The sequence below is a fragment of the Aplidium turbinatum genome, chromosome 2 (genome assembly GCF_918807975.1).
Source record: "Aplidium turbinatum chromosome 2, kaAplTurb1.1, whole genome shotgun sequence".
Classification (NCBI taxonomy): Eukaryota; Metazoa; Chordata; class Ascidiacea; order Aplousobranchia; family Polyclinidae; genus Aplidium; species Aplidium turbinatum.
In genome coordinates this window covers 23878262-23896154 of record NC_137473.1, presented here as the reverse complement: position 1 = coordinate 23896154, position 17893 = coordinate 23878262, and the positions used below count along the sequence as shown (strand labels likewise).

General features: G+C 36.9%; 1 protein-coding gene across 3 annotated transcripts in view; it reads left to right on the top strand.

The window, feature by feature from the left end:
- The window catches only part of LOC145764572 (differentially expressed in FDCP 8 homolog), a 55809-nt gene that overhangs the window by 26519 nt on the left and 11397 nt on the right, over window positions 1-17893 (top strand). For all 3 annotated transcript variants that reach the window (XM_082576197.1, XM_082576198.1, XM_082576196.1), the window contains exons 3-10: window positions 2470-2619; window positions 3562-3687; window positions 4387-4573; window positions 4851-4972; window positions 5548-5661; window positions 11542-11622; window positions 12548-12688; window positions 15738-15847. In XM_082576197.1, coding sequence (XP_082432323.1) covers window positions 2470-2619; window positions 3562-3687; window positions 4387-4573; window positions 4851-4972; window positions 5548-5661; window positions 11542-11622; window positions 12548-12688; window positions 15738-15847 — 1031 coding nt within the window. The remainder of the gene's footprint in view (window positions 1-2469; window positions 2620-3561; window positions 3688-4386; window positions 4574-4850; window positions 4973-5547; window positions 5662-11541; window positions 11623-12547; window positions 12689-15737; window positions 15848-17893) is intronic.

The following is a 17893-nucleotide window of genomic DNA, read 5'->3' as shown; positions in this document are numbered from 1 at the left end:
GCACGTTTACGCTGAGACTTTATCTCATTAACCTCTATTGTTAATCATGAAAAATGTTGTTTTGATGTAAAACACTTATCTTAAACGAATACTCAGACAACAAAATTCGTCATTTTTACATTCAATGTAGAAACAACATTCAACATTCATGAATCAATGTAGAAATGACGGATTTTGCCGTCTGGGAAGGCACTCGAAGGTAAACACTGGATAAAATGCAAGAATGCAAAAGAAACAATATTGTGGAATAAAATACAAAATTCTCTAAATAAACAGAAGAATCGGACATCCATCTCTCTGTTATCATTTTTAATGTAAAAATTATTTTTGTGGTCCCTTTGTCTGGAACAAATCCAAACTGTGCTGTTGAAATTTCCGATTTTAGTTTTGGTCTCAATCTCATCATCATGATTCGGAGTAAGATCTTTGTTACTTTGATCTTATTTTCTTTGGTAAAGTTATGAATATGGAACGTACCATATCACTAGGGATGTTTCCGGTGTCATAAGTATGATTGAAGATCTCAGTGATTAGGTCTAAACTTCACTCATCTAAAGCTTCGATAATTTCAACCATAAAACAAACGATATTGTGGAATAAAATACAAAATTCTCTAAATAAACAGAAGGCGTCGTTGGATTTGGAATTTTGTAATAGTTGAGGATTCTAATATGTTCTAAGTTTGCATGCAGACGGCGACGCAGGATACATGTCAATTTTATGTGAGCAAACATTAATAGTTCAAAAATAAATTTAATTCGCTTTTTAGTTTTAAGATCTCAGTGGTTAGGTCTAAACCTCACTCATCTAAAGCTTCGATAATTTCAACTATAAAAGAAACGATATTGTGGAATAAAATACAACATTCTTTGAATAAACAGAATGCATCATTGGATTTGACATTTTTTTTTGGTAGTTGAGGGATTCTAATATATTCTAAGTTTGCATATAGCGGAATGGCCCGTTTCGGTGAGTCCGATTCGGTGAGTCCGATCCCTTAACGGGGGATTTTTTCAATTTTTTTTTTTTAAATTATCGGGTACCGTAGCCTAATTATCATTGTCGTTTTAGGGTTAGGGGTTAGAGGTTAGGAACTCACCGAATCAGACTCACCGAATCGGACTCACCGAATAGTTGCAGACCCTGCATATAGACGGTGACGTAGGATACATGTCGATTTTATGTGAACAAACATTTCAATTTAATAGTTTAAATATTTTGCGCTAAATTTCATTTCAATTTATTTTTATTTGTAGGAATGCAAAAGAAACGATATTGTGGAATAAAACACAAAATACAATTCAAAACTGTAGCCGAATAGGGAACTAGCCGAATCGGACTGTAGCCGAATAGCAGCCACCTGACAGAGCAGAAAGTCTGCGTGTTTTGGCTGATGAAACCAAAGACTGGTTGCTCCCTAGCAGCCTTTCAGTACCGTATACTGTAATCCGGAAACATTGCGAATCTTGGGTGATAAAAGGATAGACCTTCGGCCCCAGAAGTTCACACGATATTTGTCAGAAGATTTTTCTTTGCCAGTCCAGTAAGAACCATAACCTTCAAAACAAAGACTGTTGAAACTGAACCTTGTTCCCCGTAATGTTCACCCTATGTTTAGGGATCAGGAAATTCTGACATGGCTTACTTAGTACGAGACTATTGACTGCAGTTGACCTGGTGTAGGTACAACTTGTTGCAGTTACATATTACTGCAACACTATTTACCATTGAGCACACCTTGCCAAATGCAGATATTCTTAAAGTACCAATATTGATATTGCATCACATTTGTTTAACTAAGCCATATAGCGATCTACATACACATTGCACAGGCCTTGCTAACATGCAAGTTGGGTGCTGATGTAATATTGCATGCTAAGTTGAAGTTATTTTATATTCGTTTGAATGATAGTTTTGAAAATCTAAATTGCCAAAGTGTGATCACTGAATCTCAAATCTTTGCAAAACTACTAATTTTATATTTAAAGAATTCCTTAGTTTCAGTGTTGCCAGATATTTTTTGGATTTGTTTATTAAATGTTAAAATTTAGTACATTATTTACATGGTAGCCAAAAAACACACAAAATATTAACAAAGACTGCATTTATTAATTAGTACTCCCAGTCTCCCACTATCAACTTATATATACTAACGATTTTGGCAACTATGGGATCGACCTCCAGTCAAATTTGAAGCTTGCATGTTGGCATGACCTGTGTATTTTGGTCGCCATGGTTTCAGATTTACCACTATAATTAAACACTTGTTGTAATGATAATATTGAAAAGGGTGCAGTTATTTAAATCAACTTTGCCCCCATGCGAGAGTTAATACATAAATTACGGTACCGTTTAAGTTTGCACAACCTACTCTTATATTTGGATAGGAAATTTAACTGTTTTTTTGCTGTTGTTTAGCAAACTCTTTCAGTGAGCTAACAAAAATGTTCAATGTTTTTCTATATAAAGGGGCATTTGGGGCTTTCCTCTATTGAAGAGCTAGAGACAGCCATTTATAGTTGCAAGGGGATGATTTTAAAGTTACCAGAAGGATCAAAAAAGCGACGAAAGCTCGTTGAAAATTTAGTTGAGCTGAGAATCCAACTTCAAGACATTAAGGTAAATTAATGTTGGGTAAATTGCTTAAAATCAGCTCTCTTAACTGTTGGTGATAGCTGAAAAATATTTGGCAAATTCTAGTATATTTTACAATTTTTAATTGTTAACATTTTTGCAACTTTATAACTTTAATTTATTTGTGAATGAGAAGGTTAGCCGTTTTATCTGTCTAGAATTTAAAGGCTGGAACAAAATTGGCTTTTTTGCTGCTCTGAAATATCTGTTGTGAAATAATCAAGGTATCAATAAGTTACCAAAATATAGTGTGATAGAATTGTAGCCGATAATATTGTATTTGGAACCGATTAAACGAGTGCTGTTCAAGTGTTCAGAGTTATTTTTGATTAATTGTTGGAAGTGTTGAACCATTTGTTAAAGTCCTTCAAGAATTTCTATTTACAATTTTACAAGTAGAACTATTCGACCTTTTATTTGATTGTTTAACGTTTGATATCCCAATAAACTACATCATCAATCTTTCCAAAGCCTGTTTAGTGTAAGAGGTAGAGAGAACTGTGACCGTTATGATAATTGACAACAGCTGTTATTTGAAAAAATGTATGAAACGATGGGATATAGTATAAAAAACAAAAACATATCGTTAAAAAAATGTTTGTAACTATATCTGCTTGTGAATAAGTGGTGGAAGCGATGGGAGAAAAACTGCATACAACAACCAGTCCATCAGGGCTAAGTGTAGAGGTGGTAAGAGGAAATGAACAGCTAAGGTTGAAATGATGTTGCACTTCGCCAAAAAGTGGATGGAGATGGAATGCCAGGGAAGTGGAAACGAAATATTCTTGTTCCAAAAAAAAGGAGAAGAAAAATTGCACTGCATATAGGACAGGGCTACTCAACTGGCGGACCGCGGTCCGAATCCGGATCTTCTGGGTGTTGAAGGTGGAACACACAATAATACTGCTCATTTGTAATTAATTTTAGGACAAACCTCGCTTAAGTAATTCAAACCTGAAGCTTGTTCTTGGTCATCTTTTAAAGAAAAACCACAAAACAAGTTTGAAAGCAGTGTGCGACTGTTGCAGAAGCTCAATATGGGGTGTTTTGCAGGTAGGTTGGTTAAGGGTGGTGTACGATATAATATATTGTTGAGGTGAATTAAATATGAGTTGTGCAATGATGATTAATTTTTCTTCTGTGGTAGCAAATAATGTTTAACATTTTGTTTTTATTAAAATTGTTTCTTGCAGCCACTTTTTTTTTCAATTCAAAATACGATTGCTCAAGTTCACTTCTGCAACAGTTGGGAAAATTTATAACATCATGAATACTCCTCTCAAATAGTTGAATTGAATTTAAACTGAAAGTACTATAATGTGTGGTATTTTTACTTTTGCAATGAAATGCAAAATTTTAACATAAATTGTTACTCAATTGCACAAAAAACATCTTAAGAATAAGTTTATTTTGGTGAAAAAATGTCAAAGCAATTTAATTTTAATTGGAGATGCTCGGATATCATGCTTTTAAACTGATACTGATAACATATTCTGTTTACCATGTTTGGTAGAGCCACTTTGGCTTCCTTCAATTAAGGAACATTGTGATTGTCCCAATAAAACGAAAAATTATTTTTTCATTTTATTGGGGCAATCACAATTTTGTTTGCTATCGCATTATAATTTGATGCTATAAATTCTAGTGACGTAGTATAGAAGTCAAAGTGGAACCAACAAAGTAAATCCCACTGTAACAATATGTTGGTGCTGAAAGGTATTTTCGTAGTTTAATTAAGTTTGCTTCTATCAGGTGTGGTACGAGTGTAAGGAGTGTCATTACATCTGCCACGAGAAATGCATCAGCAGCATCCGACGTACTTGTGTAGCTCAGTTAGCAAAGATGGTGATATATGACTTAAGTATCTGTCCAGAGGTTGGGCTTTCCAAGCAAATTTACTGTTGTCGAGAATGTAAGAATGGCATTGCAATAGGTGGAGGTGTGTGATTTTTGTGATTGTAGTGATAAACTCGAATTGCAAAGTTTAAAATTAATTTCATCAAATTGCGAATCCTCATGCTTCTGACAGCTTTTGTGTAATCAACTTCTTACTGAGTGCTAGCTTGTTTTGTTAATTTTTATCATATTCTAGTTTTCTAGGGATAGGCTATGTTATGTTTGTAGTTTATACATCAACTTATATGTCACCCAAGATTCGTTGACTTCACTGTTTAACATGAAAGACACGATTTTTGATTTATTGTTCACTTTCATAGGAGCAGATGTAGCTTTGTTGTGCGACTACACCGGATACTATTATTGCACGAACTGTCACTGGAATGACGCTTTGGTGATCCCTGCTCGAGTGCTCCACAACTGGGACCACACCCCACGAAAAGTAAGAACAAAACTTTGGTTGGTCCATGGTCATTGATCAATTAACTTGTATTCACCTCGATGGTTTAGTTACCTTTGTTTTCCACTTTCCGAAAACCAGTTAACTTACCTACGATGCATCTTGAAAACGTCTACTCAATAGTTGTTAAAGAGGCACAATTGCAATTTAATAGTTATTACGTCTGCTGTGTTGTCATGTTTGTATTGCAATTCCATTACAGAAATATTAGTTCATTAACTCCAAGATCAAGAATTTGTTGATCAGTGATAGATATGACTTAAGCCTGAATCGGACAACCATTTCAAACTCTAGAATAGCCTGTCAATTTTTTGTTGAATAAGGAAAACTTGGCCTGAAATATAGCATAAAAGTTTCTTATGAATGAATACGTACAATAGCTTACTGTCGTTTAATTTTTTTTTCATGAAACTACAGCTTGCATTGTTTGCTTGATAACGTAATTTTTTGTGCTCAAAAGTTAACTGCGATGATCTCAACGGTAGATATTTCCTTGTAGTAATGTCTTCTTATCATTAGTTATAGTATGATATATGGAACCTAAACTGTGTCAACAGGTTTGTCGTCATTCTTACCAGCTTTTGATGAAAATGTACCAACGGCCTGTTCTGGATGTTGAAAAAATCAATCCAAAGTTGTTTAATTTCGTCGAAGAACTTGCTGAAATTCGGGTGAGGGCCTGGGTCTGCTACTATTCGGTGAGTCCGATTCGGTGAGTTCGATTCGGTGAGTTCCTAACCTCTAAACCCTAACCCCAAACCCCTAACCCTAAAACGGCAATGATAATTAGGCTACGGTACCCGATAATTAAAAAAAAATTGAAAAAATCCCCCGTTAAGGGATCGGACTCACCGAATCGGACTTACCGAAACGGGCCATTCCGCATGCTTTTAAGTCCTTTTCGATTCATCATCATCATCATCATAATCCATCGTCGGTTTGTTCCCCACTAGTGGGGGTGGCCGATTGTTTCCGCGCAGCAATTGTTTTAATCCCTTTTCTCCATTTCACCCTGTCCCTTGCATCTTCCTCCTTCAGTCCGACTTTTTTAAATTCATCCTTCACTTGTTGTTTCCACGTTCTTCTTGGACGACCGCGTTTCCTCTTCCCATCCACCTTTAGATCTAGTGCCTTTCTAAGAAAACTTCCTTCCTCCCTCCTTATCACATGTCCATACCATCTTATTCCATTTGCCCTTGCCAGTTGGTCTATGGTCTCTCTCATCTCTAGCATATCCAACAATTCTTCAGTCCTTTTTTCCCTTCTCGTTTTCACCCCACACATTGCTCTCACCATTGACCTTTCCGTTCTTCTCAGGATTGCCAGTTCACTCTCTCTCAATATCCATGTCTCGCTACCATATAGCATTGCAGGCCGCACACAGCTCCGATATACTTTCCCTTTCATCCTTAGTGAGAATTTTCTGCCATACAACATTTCCCCACATTCCCTGAACTTTGCCCAGCCCAATCTTGCCCTTGTTGTCACCGCTGCTTCACATCCACCACTTCCATTTATCCGATCACCCAGATAACAGAAGTCTGTCACTGTTTCGATGCCATGGCAGAACTCATCATCATGGCCTTCCACTTCATTCCTTCCTTTACTGCATTTCCCACAAACAAAACACTTCGCCAATCTTGTTGCGGCTCTCTTGACATTAGCACATCTTGCATGTACCCACTTTCCACATTCCTTGCATTGCATTGAATTTCTCATCACTCTCTTGCCACATATTCCACAGGGATCTACTTTGCTCTCAACAACTGTTCCTTCTGCTCCACTCACCATCACTTTTGTTTTTTCAAGATTCACCTTCATACCCTTGGTTTCAAATGCTTCTTTCCATTTCTTAAACTTTCTCTCCAGTCCCTCCATACTATTACTTGTCAAGACCAGGTCGTCTGCATACAAAATTTCACTCAATAAGCCCTCCCTCACTCCTTCAGTTACAACGTCAACCACAATAGCAAATATCAGAGGTGACAAAACTGATCCTTGGTGTACACCAACCTTCACAAAAAACTCGTTTGAATAATTTGATCCAACTCTCACTTTTGTTCTTGCATCCTCATACATAGACATCACAGCTCTCACTAATACCTCCGGTATACCTCTTTTCCTCATTGCCCACTCCATCACTTTTCTTGGTACTCTGTCAAATGCCTTTTCTAAGTCGACGAAACACATATATAGTTTTCTCTGCTTCTCTCGGTATTCCTCCTGCATTCTTCTCAATATAAACAGAGCATCCACTGTACCTTTTCCTGGCATGAATCCAAACTGCATATCATTTAATTTCACCAATGTTCTCAACCTCTTTTCTAGTATTCGCTCCACAATTTTCATTCCATGCTCTAGTAGTTTTACACCTCTATATGCACTGCAACTTCTCACATCCCCTTTTCTCTTGAACAATGGAACAAGATTACTATGCTTCCACTCCTCCGGCATTCCCTCTCCATCTAATACCCTTTGGCTAAGTTGTAGCATTACTTCAATTCCCAACTCTCCACTTGCTTTTATCATCTCTACGCTCACTTCTGATGGACCGGCTGCTTTACGCAGTTTCATTTGCCCCATTGCCTCCACCACTTCATCACGAGTAACCTTTCCCACTGGACCCTCCACCAGATCAACCTCTGTCATATGATCCCATACATTCTCCTTATTCATAACATTTTCCATGTGTTCCTTCCACACTTCTCCTCTGCTTTCCGGGCTGAAATGCAACTTCCCATCTCCACTCCTTATACATCTTCCCCCTACAATATCATTCCCATCCTTTTTCATTTGCTTTATGAGTCTAAATACTTTGTTTTGGCTTTCCCCCATTTTTATTAAGTTCCTCCTCAGCACCATTCTTCATAGCTCTTGCAACAACCCTCTTTGCCTTCTTTTTCATACTCTTATACTTCTTTTTATTCTCTTCTGACCCATTTTTGCGCCACTGCTTGTATGCATCTCTTTTCTGTTCTCGATTGCATGATCTTAATGTGATGGGGATTGCAATAGCATAAACTGTGGATTATGTCAGTGCGGTTCAGGTTATAAATAGGGCATGCTGAGAAAAGATATATGAAAGGGTTATACAGCCCGGTTGTGAATTTCTCATACCATTTTTATATTTGTTAAAAAGTAGTAAAGTAGTCAATATTTCAACAATCTATCTGGAACATCTGGAATCCTATCTCCAAAAGATTTGCGATTATTTTTGACCGCTAATTTGAAATAGCATTTGTCACGAGTTAGATTTACTTATTTTCGGATTGAGCAACAAACTTTTATCCAACTAAGCAAAAGCAAGCATTCAAAGGCATTGATCAGACATCCAATAATGTGTTCACTGCACAGTGCACATTAGTAGGCCTCTGATGCGATTTTAGTTTCAGTATTTCTATTATAGAATGTACCCACACAAGCTCATGTAACTAATTGCATTGTTATGTATCACTCTGAAGTCTGAACAAATAATGTTTATCAAGACACTTCAATGACTGAAAAGAGTGTGCATAAGAATTTAAGCATTTTGTTTTTGCGATATTTTTTGCAAGTGACCATATATGCTCGAGTTAAGTATGAACTACGTACTCCATGAAGATAATCACTTTACACCAAACATTTTTTGTAAAAATAATTAATATATTGTACCTACAACAACTACCATACCGGTCAATTGAGTAGTAAATCGTAAACTAGTTAAATTTGTCTTGCAACTTTTATTGACAACGCAGAAAAATATGAATAAAGTAAGTACAGGGCTACACAAGGTCCAGTATGCAGAAAAAGAGGAATAAGAACATGTACCGTACAATATAGTTACAGTACAACAGTCATTTTAGTTAGTTACACATTTTGTTTGTGGACACAAAATGTCAAAACAGCGTTGTATGGAAAGTTCAATTCTTGCACGAAAATATTTAGCCAATCATCAATATACAGCCTTGAAAGTTAGAACCTAGTTCTTGCGATGGCTGGCACCGATTTGACATACAAAATTGGCACATGACCCACACACATATGTTGCTCAGTTGCAGCATTGCTTTCGACTTTTTGGCACGTTTTTCATGCAGGGCTGATTTTTGTCGTTTTGTGGTGCACAACCACTCTCCTAATTGCAAGAGATGGCCAATGGCCATCCCTGCTGCCCTGAGCCATGCCAATATCTTTGTCTATTACAAATAAATTCAAGCGAATTATATCTAACAAATAGAGAAACGCTGCCAGTTTTTCACTTTTTCTGATGCGACTTGATACGACTGCAGCAAAGAAGCAAACTTAATTGATAATTACTTTGACGTTGGCTTGGTTATATAAATCACAAGTGAGATAAATTTCCTCGTAAACGCCTGCAAATTATCGTTCTCCTTTTCTAGCGATCAATTGACCGGTGTGGTTGTTCTAGGTATAACCATTTTCCGGTAGTTCAAGGGTTGAACTTTTTTGTATGGAAAATAACATATCTTCCTTCATGGTTGATCATTTGACCTTATATGACAATAGCATAGCTACTAACTTTTGTAAAGATAAAAACAAGCGTCTGGAAGTAAACATGTAGATTGTGCAGTCATAAGTAGGCCTAATATTAAACTAACAAAGGGCAACAAATTATTGAAATTCCGGACAGATGTAAATGGAGGAAATTTATTCCTAGGAATGGAATTTTTAAGAGTGTTGGGTTTCTCTCTTTTTAAGTCTTTCTGAACAAAAGTTTTTTTTTGGAAAACGCTATTTCTGTTTTAGTTGCCTACAAGATGATGTAAATCATAGGTAGGCCTACTACAGGAAGATAGGGTTTTCAATTTTTTAACATCAAGTATAAAATGAAAAACTTATTCGAAATTGACTCTTTTATGCAGAAGGGAGACAATTAAGAAAGCGCAAACACCAGAAAGTTTTATTTAAATTGCCTCTGACGATAAAAGGATAGACACTTGACAGTTTGAGACCCAATGGCTCAACCTACAACAACGATTCAAATTTTACAAAAAGCTAATTAAAATCGACTTTATTTTTACATTTTTGCATGTTTAACTCTTTATGGGATATATGATTTATCCCAACTAAACAGCCATTTACTGGCTTTTACTTTTCATTTTACTATTAGAGTATATTTATCAGTGCGTTTAAACATCACCACTTGTAAGGTATACAAAGTTTTTTTTTTTAATTACACAAGTTGTACCACGATAAAAAACAGTTGAAGAGCACTACGGTCATTTTTTCTGATGAAAATATTTCCTTTCAAGTAGCTGATACCAAGCCTCAAAATTCGTTTTTGTTGACGGCAGACAAACGTGTCCGGTCTGAGCAGCTATCTTGGCGGAGAAATGAAGTTTCACGGCGGACACACCAGTTTTAGCGTCGATCGTCATGTTTAATCATTTTATCTTGATAATTCTTCGCCATTCGAAAACTAAAGCTACGGTTTAGAAGGCTTTTTAAAATATCAGTGAAGTCACTCTGAAAGGCTTTCATCAGACCAACGACGTGCGCTTGAAGAGTCACAGCGCCGTGTATCTGGTTAAGCCGCATAACTGATTAACTTCCACCGAACGAGGTCGTGTGGCTTCTTGCGTAACAATGCTCTGGGCACGAGTCGAAAAACTTGTACACTAACGCCACTATTTTCTGCTGTGCAAAGTTTCACTAGGCTTTTTTCTTTAGATTTATTTTTTGCGTGTCTTGTGAGCGAAAGTGAATTTTCCATGGGCCTTTTCTTTCTTATTGTAATACCAAAACTTAACAAATTTTGCTGTAATATAGCCTACTCGTATAATCTAATTTTGTAATCAACCTTGTCTTATCAATATTACTGGGAGAGATCAAAGCCAGACATTGTGACGTAAAACTTGAACTAAGTTGCGCGTGATTAGTGCAGAAGTACCGATATTCCAATCGATTCTTAGCGAATAATTTGCCTTTGTTACGCTGATTCAATGTCATCAATCGTTGAAGCAACGTAAAAATCGAAAGTTTTCCTTCTTGAATGGAAGCTAAGAGATAGGCTACAGTATTCACATTTTCTAGATGCGCGGGAAATTATATTCTCGCAACAATTGTTTGTGCTATGCAATGACGATTTGTATCCGTAGTTCCTGTGTTATTTCTCGGCGGACAAATATGACCGATCTAGACTAGAGGGTACTTCCCGCGGACATCACAATATGCTGTGACGGCGGACATATCCGCCGTGAATTTCGAGCCCTGCAATACAAACCAAAATTTGCACTTCCTGACTAGCTACAACATTAAGTTTCGCTGAGAAACGTTGTCGTGTTTTATCTGAGAAAAGTTAGAACAGACAAACCTTTCTTCAACGTTCATCAGCGCAACTCAAACCTTTGAATTTTGACCGAATTGGCTATATATTCTTTCGGACATTTTGACTGAATTGACTATATTTTGCTGAAAAATCGTTCAATGACCGATAAATGACCGAAAAAAAACAAACAGTATCTTCAAATTCCCACAAGTTTTTCCACTGATTGCCAGTTGAACGGTATATTCGCTTGATGCCAAAGTGCTATGATCTTTCATCATGTATTTAGAGAATGCGAAACGATATAATGAAGATGAAGCAATACTTCCTCACCTGTAGTGTTGCTCTGGAATCGAAGCTCTTCTGGAAAGTGAGTTGTAGTTGTTAAGTTATCGTTCATCCAACTTGTTCAAAAACTTCAGCATATTAATCTTCCTATAAACAAGTTCACTTTGACATAGAATTATGTAGAAGTGAGCATGTAGATCGCTATCATATGCCAAAAGAGCAGTGCTACTCACCACCAGTCGATGAAAAGTAACGCGCTACCACTACTCGGACCAAAAAAGCTGACGCTGCTTTTTTTATGCACTACTTTTTGTCTTAAACTGACACTGGAAAGCTCTATTCAAGTACCTTGTGAGGTCAAAATGACCCTGAAACAAACGATTTCATCTTTCAGAGCCACATTTGTTTACACCAGTGATTCTCAACCTGGGGTTCATCACCCCCAAAGGGGTCGCTCAAACGTTTTGTGGGGTCGCGACCCATCGACTTTATTTGTCACGACCGTCAACTTTGATTTCGCTGTTCAGAAAAAATAGTTGATCAGGGGGAGAGGAGTTGCAAAAATATTTAAAATTAACATAAAATGTCGTCATTCAAAAAAAGCTGAGAACCACTGGTTTACGCTATCATTTCAACGTTGTTAATAAACAAGTTCTCGGTGAAATTTTATTCTTATGCTCCAGTATTTCCATAAAAATCTCTAAAAACAATTCAATTCACTACCAGTGTAGATTTTCTTCTTTAATTAACTTTTGTAAACTGGTTGTATTTGCTTAACTGGTTAACCATGTGAAGAATAATTTTTTCACGGTTAACCAGTTGGAATTTTCTTTTTTAATTCTAATACAGTATGTAAACTGGTTTATGCTCGATCCTGTTTGATTCTCTATTTCATTCGAACAAAAGTTAAAGAGATAGGCCTACCCCCACTCTTTATTCCTTTATTTAGTAAATATGGTCGGTAAGTCGGTTGCAGTGCTCATTTGAGCTGTTCTTTGTTTTTTAAGCTTTCAGAATGGCAACATTTCGTTGACAACTTCAACATGTATTCCATGAAGGATCTAGTCGATACTAACAGCGGATATCTTACAGAGGAATTGGCAAAGATTCACATTTTGTATGGAAAACACATTAAACTCGATTGCTTGGTGGGTGATTGGCTAACCACTGCCTGGTACTTTGCGGTTGATTCATGGGTTGACTTAACTGCTTCAGTTTATTTACTTTGTTTATTTAAAAAGTGACCATATGTGGAGCGAACTGACAACTCTTGCTTGGCAATGAATGTTTTGATGAAATCGTCGCCTTGCTGTACGTTCGTGAAACAAGTTTCCTCGAATTGTCATAAAAGCATTGTTAAAGAAGTAAGAAGTGTTGTTATATGAGCTTGGCCTGGCAGTAACCTTGTTCTGTTAATTATTTTTGTTACTGCGGTGATCTAAGACAGTGTCCGGGACAGTACCGGGGGTCCGTGAAAGTTTCCGAGTTTGCAACATGATTGATAAATTACGAAATTTAAAAATTGCTTGGTTGTGCTTTATTTGTGTATTACCGTGATTTTCAAACTGTACTTCCCAACGAACTGGTGCGATGTCCTTTGAAAGTTCAAAGGTTTGGTTTCTTAACTAAAAAAATATCATATAAATGAATTAATTTTTTAATAAGGCTATTATCAACTTAATTCTTTTGAGACAGAAGTCTGTTGAACAATGCTTAACTTAGAAATGCAAACGTTAGTCAGCAGTCTATCACCACTCACAGTTTTGCAATGACAAAGATTATAACGAATTAGTATCGATTTGAAATGTAAAAAGGGTGAAATTATTTGTAACGGTCGCAAAATTCTATTGATTTTTGAGAAAATTTATAGAAAAACATCAAATCAACATATAAATAGATTACTGATATGAAACATTTAATTCCACTATAAGAGAAGCGATATATCAAAATTTCAGATAAAACTTTTTTAAGGGTCCTCGACCGCTTTGAAGGTACCAAAAGGGGTCCGCCAAAACAAAATGATTGCGAACCACTGATCTAAGGTAGTAATAATTAACAACATGTAGCGCTTCATACTGGGTACTAAATGCATTTTCGCCAATGCTTTCCTTAGTGCTAAGTTCGTTGCATTTAAAAAAGGTTGACAACCCCTGTCATAGAGTATACAGTATAGTGTTTTCAGCATTGGATATAATTGAATAGGATTTTTTATTTACCCCTCAAAAACTGAGATGATAATGCAATGTTCCAATGGAAACACATTGCTCTCAGCTAGTTTAAATTAATTTATAGTATTTCAGTATTGAGATCTCAAAGGGTGTCGCACAAAGATTAGCTTTCCAAACTAAAAAAAATTACTGGTATCTAAAAGAACTAATTCTTTAAATTACAGGCTATGTAGGCCCATGTTCAATTTCATTCTTTTAAGGCAGCAGATTATTGATCAGTACCTAATGTAGAAATACAGACGTTAATCTGCAGCCAAGTAACAGTCATTGTTTTTCAATGACTAGGATTGCAACGAGATATTGATTGCAAATGAGAACGTTTATTGTAAAGGTTGCAAAATCTAACCTTTGGTACAATTTACAGAAAAACATTGAATTAGCATTTACACTTTTTTATTTTGGTGTACACGTATGGCTTATAACGTAACTTTATCTATCTCTATATAACATCCTTGCCGCCGATTAAGTTAGGATATTTGATGGAGCAAGCAAGAAAATTATGCAAAAATTGAAAAAATTACTTTTTATTCGTTTGTAGGGATAAAGAGTATTATATTTTTAGCCTGTATTGTGATAATGATGATCTGTAGGCAGCTTGATTCCTTGCTCAGAACAGTCGTTTACAACATTGACGATTTCAGTTTTTATTGTTCCATTCACGTATTGTTCTTTTGTTTCAATATATTTTGTTTGCTGTTTGTCAACATTCCTATACCAAAACGAAGACATGACCTCAAATCACATTGTAAGTAAGGATGTGCCGATTAATCGGAATCGGCAGGTATCGGCAATTTTTGGAGAATCGGCATCGGAATCGGCATCGAAAAAAATTGCCGATTCTTTATCAAAGTTTCCTAATCAAAAGTAGCGCGAGCGCGTGGAAATACCGATCAAAGAACGGCTTCTTTGAACAACCGCATCAGCGTCAACGAGCATTCGGAGAGCGGTAGTCTAAATTATGACGATTGTCCGCCATTTTGTGAACTCTTGTTTAGTAGGCACCAGATTAAAATACTTTCTTTCTTTCTTTGAAATGACGAAAAACGTTCGAGGAAAAAATCAGACCAGATAAAATATAAAAGTTGAATGATTACACAATAGTTAGAATTTAAAGGAGAAATGGATTATTACGTAATAGTTATTATTTTAGTGCCGCTTGCAGTATGCGAGCCGCTAAAAGCAAGAAGAGAAAAAGCGAGAGAATATAAACTGTAAAGAAAATGTGAGGAACTGTCAGAAAGATTCAAAACGCTTTTGAATTAGAGTTCTTTTCATTACTCGGGGTAACCGCAGAAGATTTGCCTCTTTCATTAAAACCATGGTTCGCAATTCGCCATAAAATATCGAAAGTTTGATAATATCGTTTTATTTTTGGTAATATCGTATCGAAATGATTTTACCAATACCGCTGCGTTCATTTTCTTTTACACTCTAGTCTTTTTCTCTTCTTGAATTCTGCGAGAAAAATACTGCAAACCGCACAAGATAATATTTTGCACACTGCATTTTAGCTACGTTTGTTGTGCACTCTGAGCGATGGCGATTTTCCCTTTTAACTGATTTCCGCGACAAATAAAACGCGTGGCTATCACCACTTTGTAGCGCGCAAGAAGTGAACTACCGTAAAAAATCACGCAGAGCAGGCGACAAAGTGAACGCTTTTAGACATTTCAAAGGCAGCAACTTGTAACAAAATCGCAACCACTTGTAGAGCGCCAACTAAAAGCAGCTTTAATCATTTAACCAAAGAATCGGAATCGGCAAATATTTAAGAATCGGCATCGGCAAAAATTTTGTAATCGGCACATCCCTAATTGTAAGCTTGTGAATAGTTGACTCCGAAACTACCGTTATTTCACCATGACACCTTTTTTTATTTAAAGTTAGAATTTTCCTTGAGAGAGCGACTAAACCTTAGTCAGAGGAACGTAACTAAAAATATACAACACAGTCATTGGTATCTTTACAGATCTGTCAGGCAAAAGGTTTCATTTGCGAAATCTGCAACTCGGGAGAGGCACTGTTTCCGTTCGACCTCAGAGTTTCCATTTGTTCGATGTGTTCTGCCGTTTATCATGAGTAAGTGTTCAAGCATTTCACATATTGTTATCCCAGTGTCAAAATTTTTTTTAACAAAAGCAAACGTACGACACTAATGTTTCACTGCAAAACATCTGTTATATTTCGTTTATTAAAGTGCAACTGCACGATGACATTGACCGCACTTTATCTGAAAGAGCATGTTCAATCTATAAATACCAACCTCGCCCTTACTTTTTAAGGCTATATTTATCTCAATAAAAATTATCAAAACTATGGTTTTCCACGCGCTTGTATTTTTGACCACGTTTCTGTAAAGGCGGATTGCATTGCGCAGCACGCGGATTATGACGTCAGTTGGAGTCAGACTGAAGCGACAATCGCTTTTGCAAGTTCTTTAGTTGTGTTGGTTCTACTGTAGAGCAGTGGTCGGCAACCTTTTTTAACAAAAGAGCGATTCTGTTACATATTTTGGCAGATATAACCAGCTGAGAGCCACAAAACGTAATATATGTGTTTCAAGTAGATCAGACCACAGTTTCTTTGCTACCGAACAATTCTTTTTTAAGCCGCCATCTCTATCTGTGTACGGCTTTCCTCGTTTACAATCTATTGAGTTGCCACAAAACTAGCAGCATTGGTGTGGGGCATGGGCTGTTTTCCATTTATTGAAAGCTTTCTTACTCTGCTCCGATCTTTGCATAAGTTCCAATACTACCTACTTTAACTAATCTCCAAAATGGGATAATGTGCAGCAAAATTAATGCTCTATGGCTGTTCTGACAGTTCCTTTTGAAGTCATTTATTTTGGGATGTGATGTAATAAACGTGACTGTAGCCTCTGTAGGACCTACAGTCATGCTTACTACATCACAGTGGACGCATACTGATGCAATAATGTTGTGCTACAAGCAATCCGAGTGAAATGGCTAGCGGACCGGTACCTCGTCCTACCTACATTCATTTTTGTTGTTGCACGGGCAACAGCTTCGCGACCCCCTTTAAAATGCTCTGCGACCCCTTTGGGGATCGCGACCCCCAGGTTGGGAACCACTGCTCTAGAGAAAGGAGTTTTTTTTTTGCTGCTTCGATCTTGTTGCACGTGCTTTTTATGTGAAGGCAGGTAGCCTAGTATAGGCTCTTTGCAATCTCGAGTTTGAAAAAAATAAGCCAGGTCTATTGACTTATCCATTGAAATTGTTGGTTAAGGGACAGACCAAAGCGGTCATAGGCCCAGGCGAGGTAAGGTACGGTACGTCTTAACCAATGTTATGTAACATTCGAACCACGAAATCGAGCAGTGTGTAAGGGTGCTTCACGGCATGGCGGAGAGCACCTTTTGCATCACTGTGTTGGACGACTTCCATGCAATGGTCAATCCAGCAGTCCTACAAACCTTCTTCAGGGTTGATGGAAGAATTGGGAAAAAGATGGCAAGCCTAGAGGACGCGATGGAATACTTCTACCATCCCTAGTCGTAATGCGATTTGTCATCAGTATTGTATGTTGGTTTATTCTTTTAGTTTATTTCTGCTTCAATTTGGCTTATTCTGGTCTTTTTTGTTTAGCTTCATGTGTCGTAATGCGATTTGTCATCAGTATTGTATGTTGGTTTATTCTTTTAGTTTATTTCTGCTTCAATTTGGCTTATTCTGGTCTTTTTTGTTTAGCTTTATGTGTCGTAATGCGATTTGTCATCAGTATTGTATGTTAGTTTATTTTTTAGTTTATTTCTGCTTCAATTTGGTTTATTCTGGTCTCTTTTTTTTTGCTTCATCTAGATTATTTTTAAAAAACCAAGATGTCAACACTGCCGAAGACAGTCCCAATGAATGCTAAAGCGGTATCGCATGATAGTCGACTGTAGGCTACTATGTCCTACAATACAATACAAAATGTTTTCGATATAAGCAAGTTTGGCTGTTGTAATCTACGAAACTAGCCTTCGGCGATGGGCCTCGCAAATCACTCCTGGCACACAGGCATGAACAAATAAACTTGTATAATGCTGGTTAAAAGATGCGTCTTCATTATGGATGCCTTGTAAATTTGCGCATTCACTAGCAACCAAGCCTATCTCGGCTA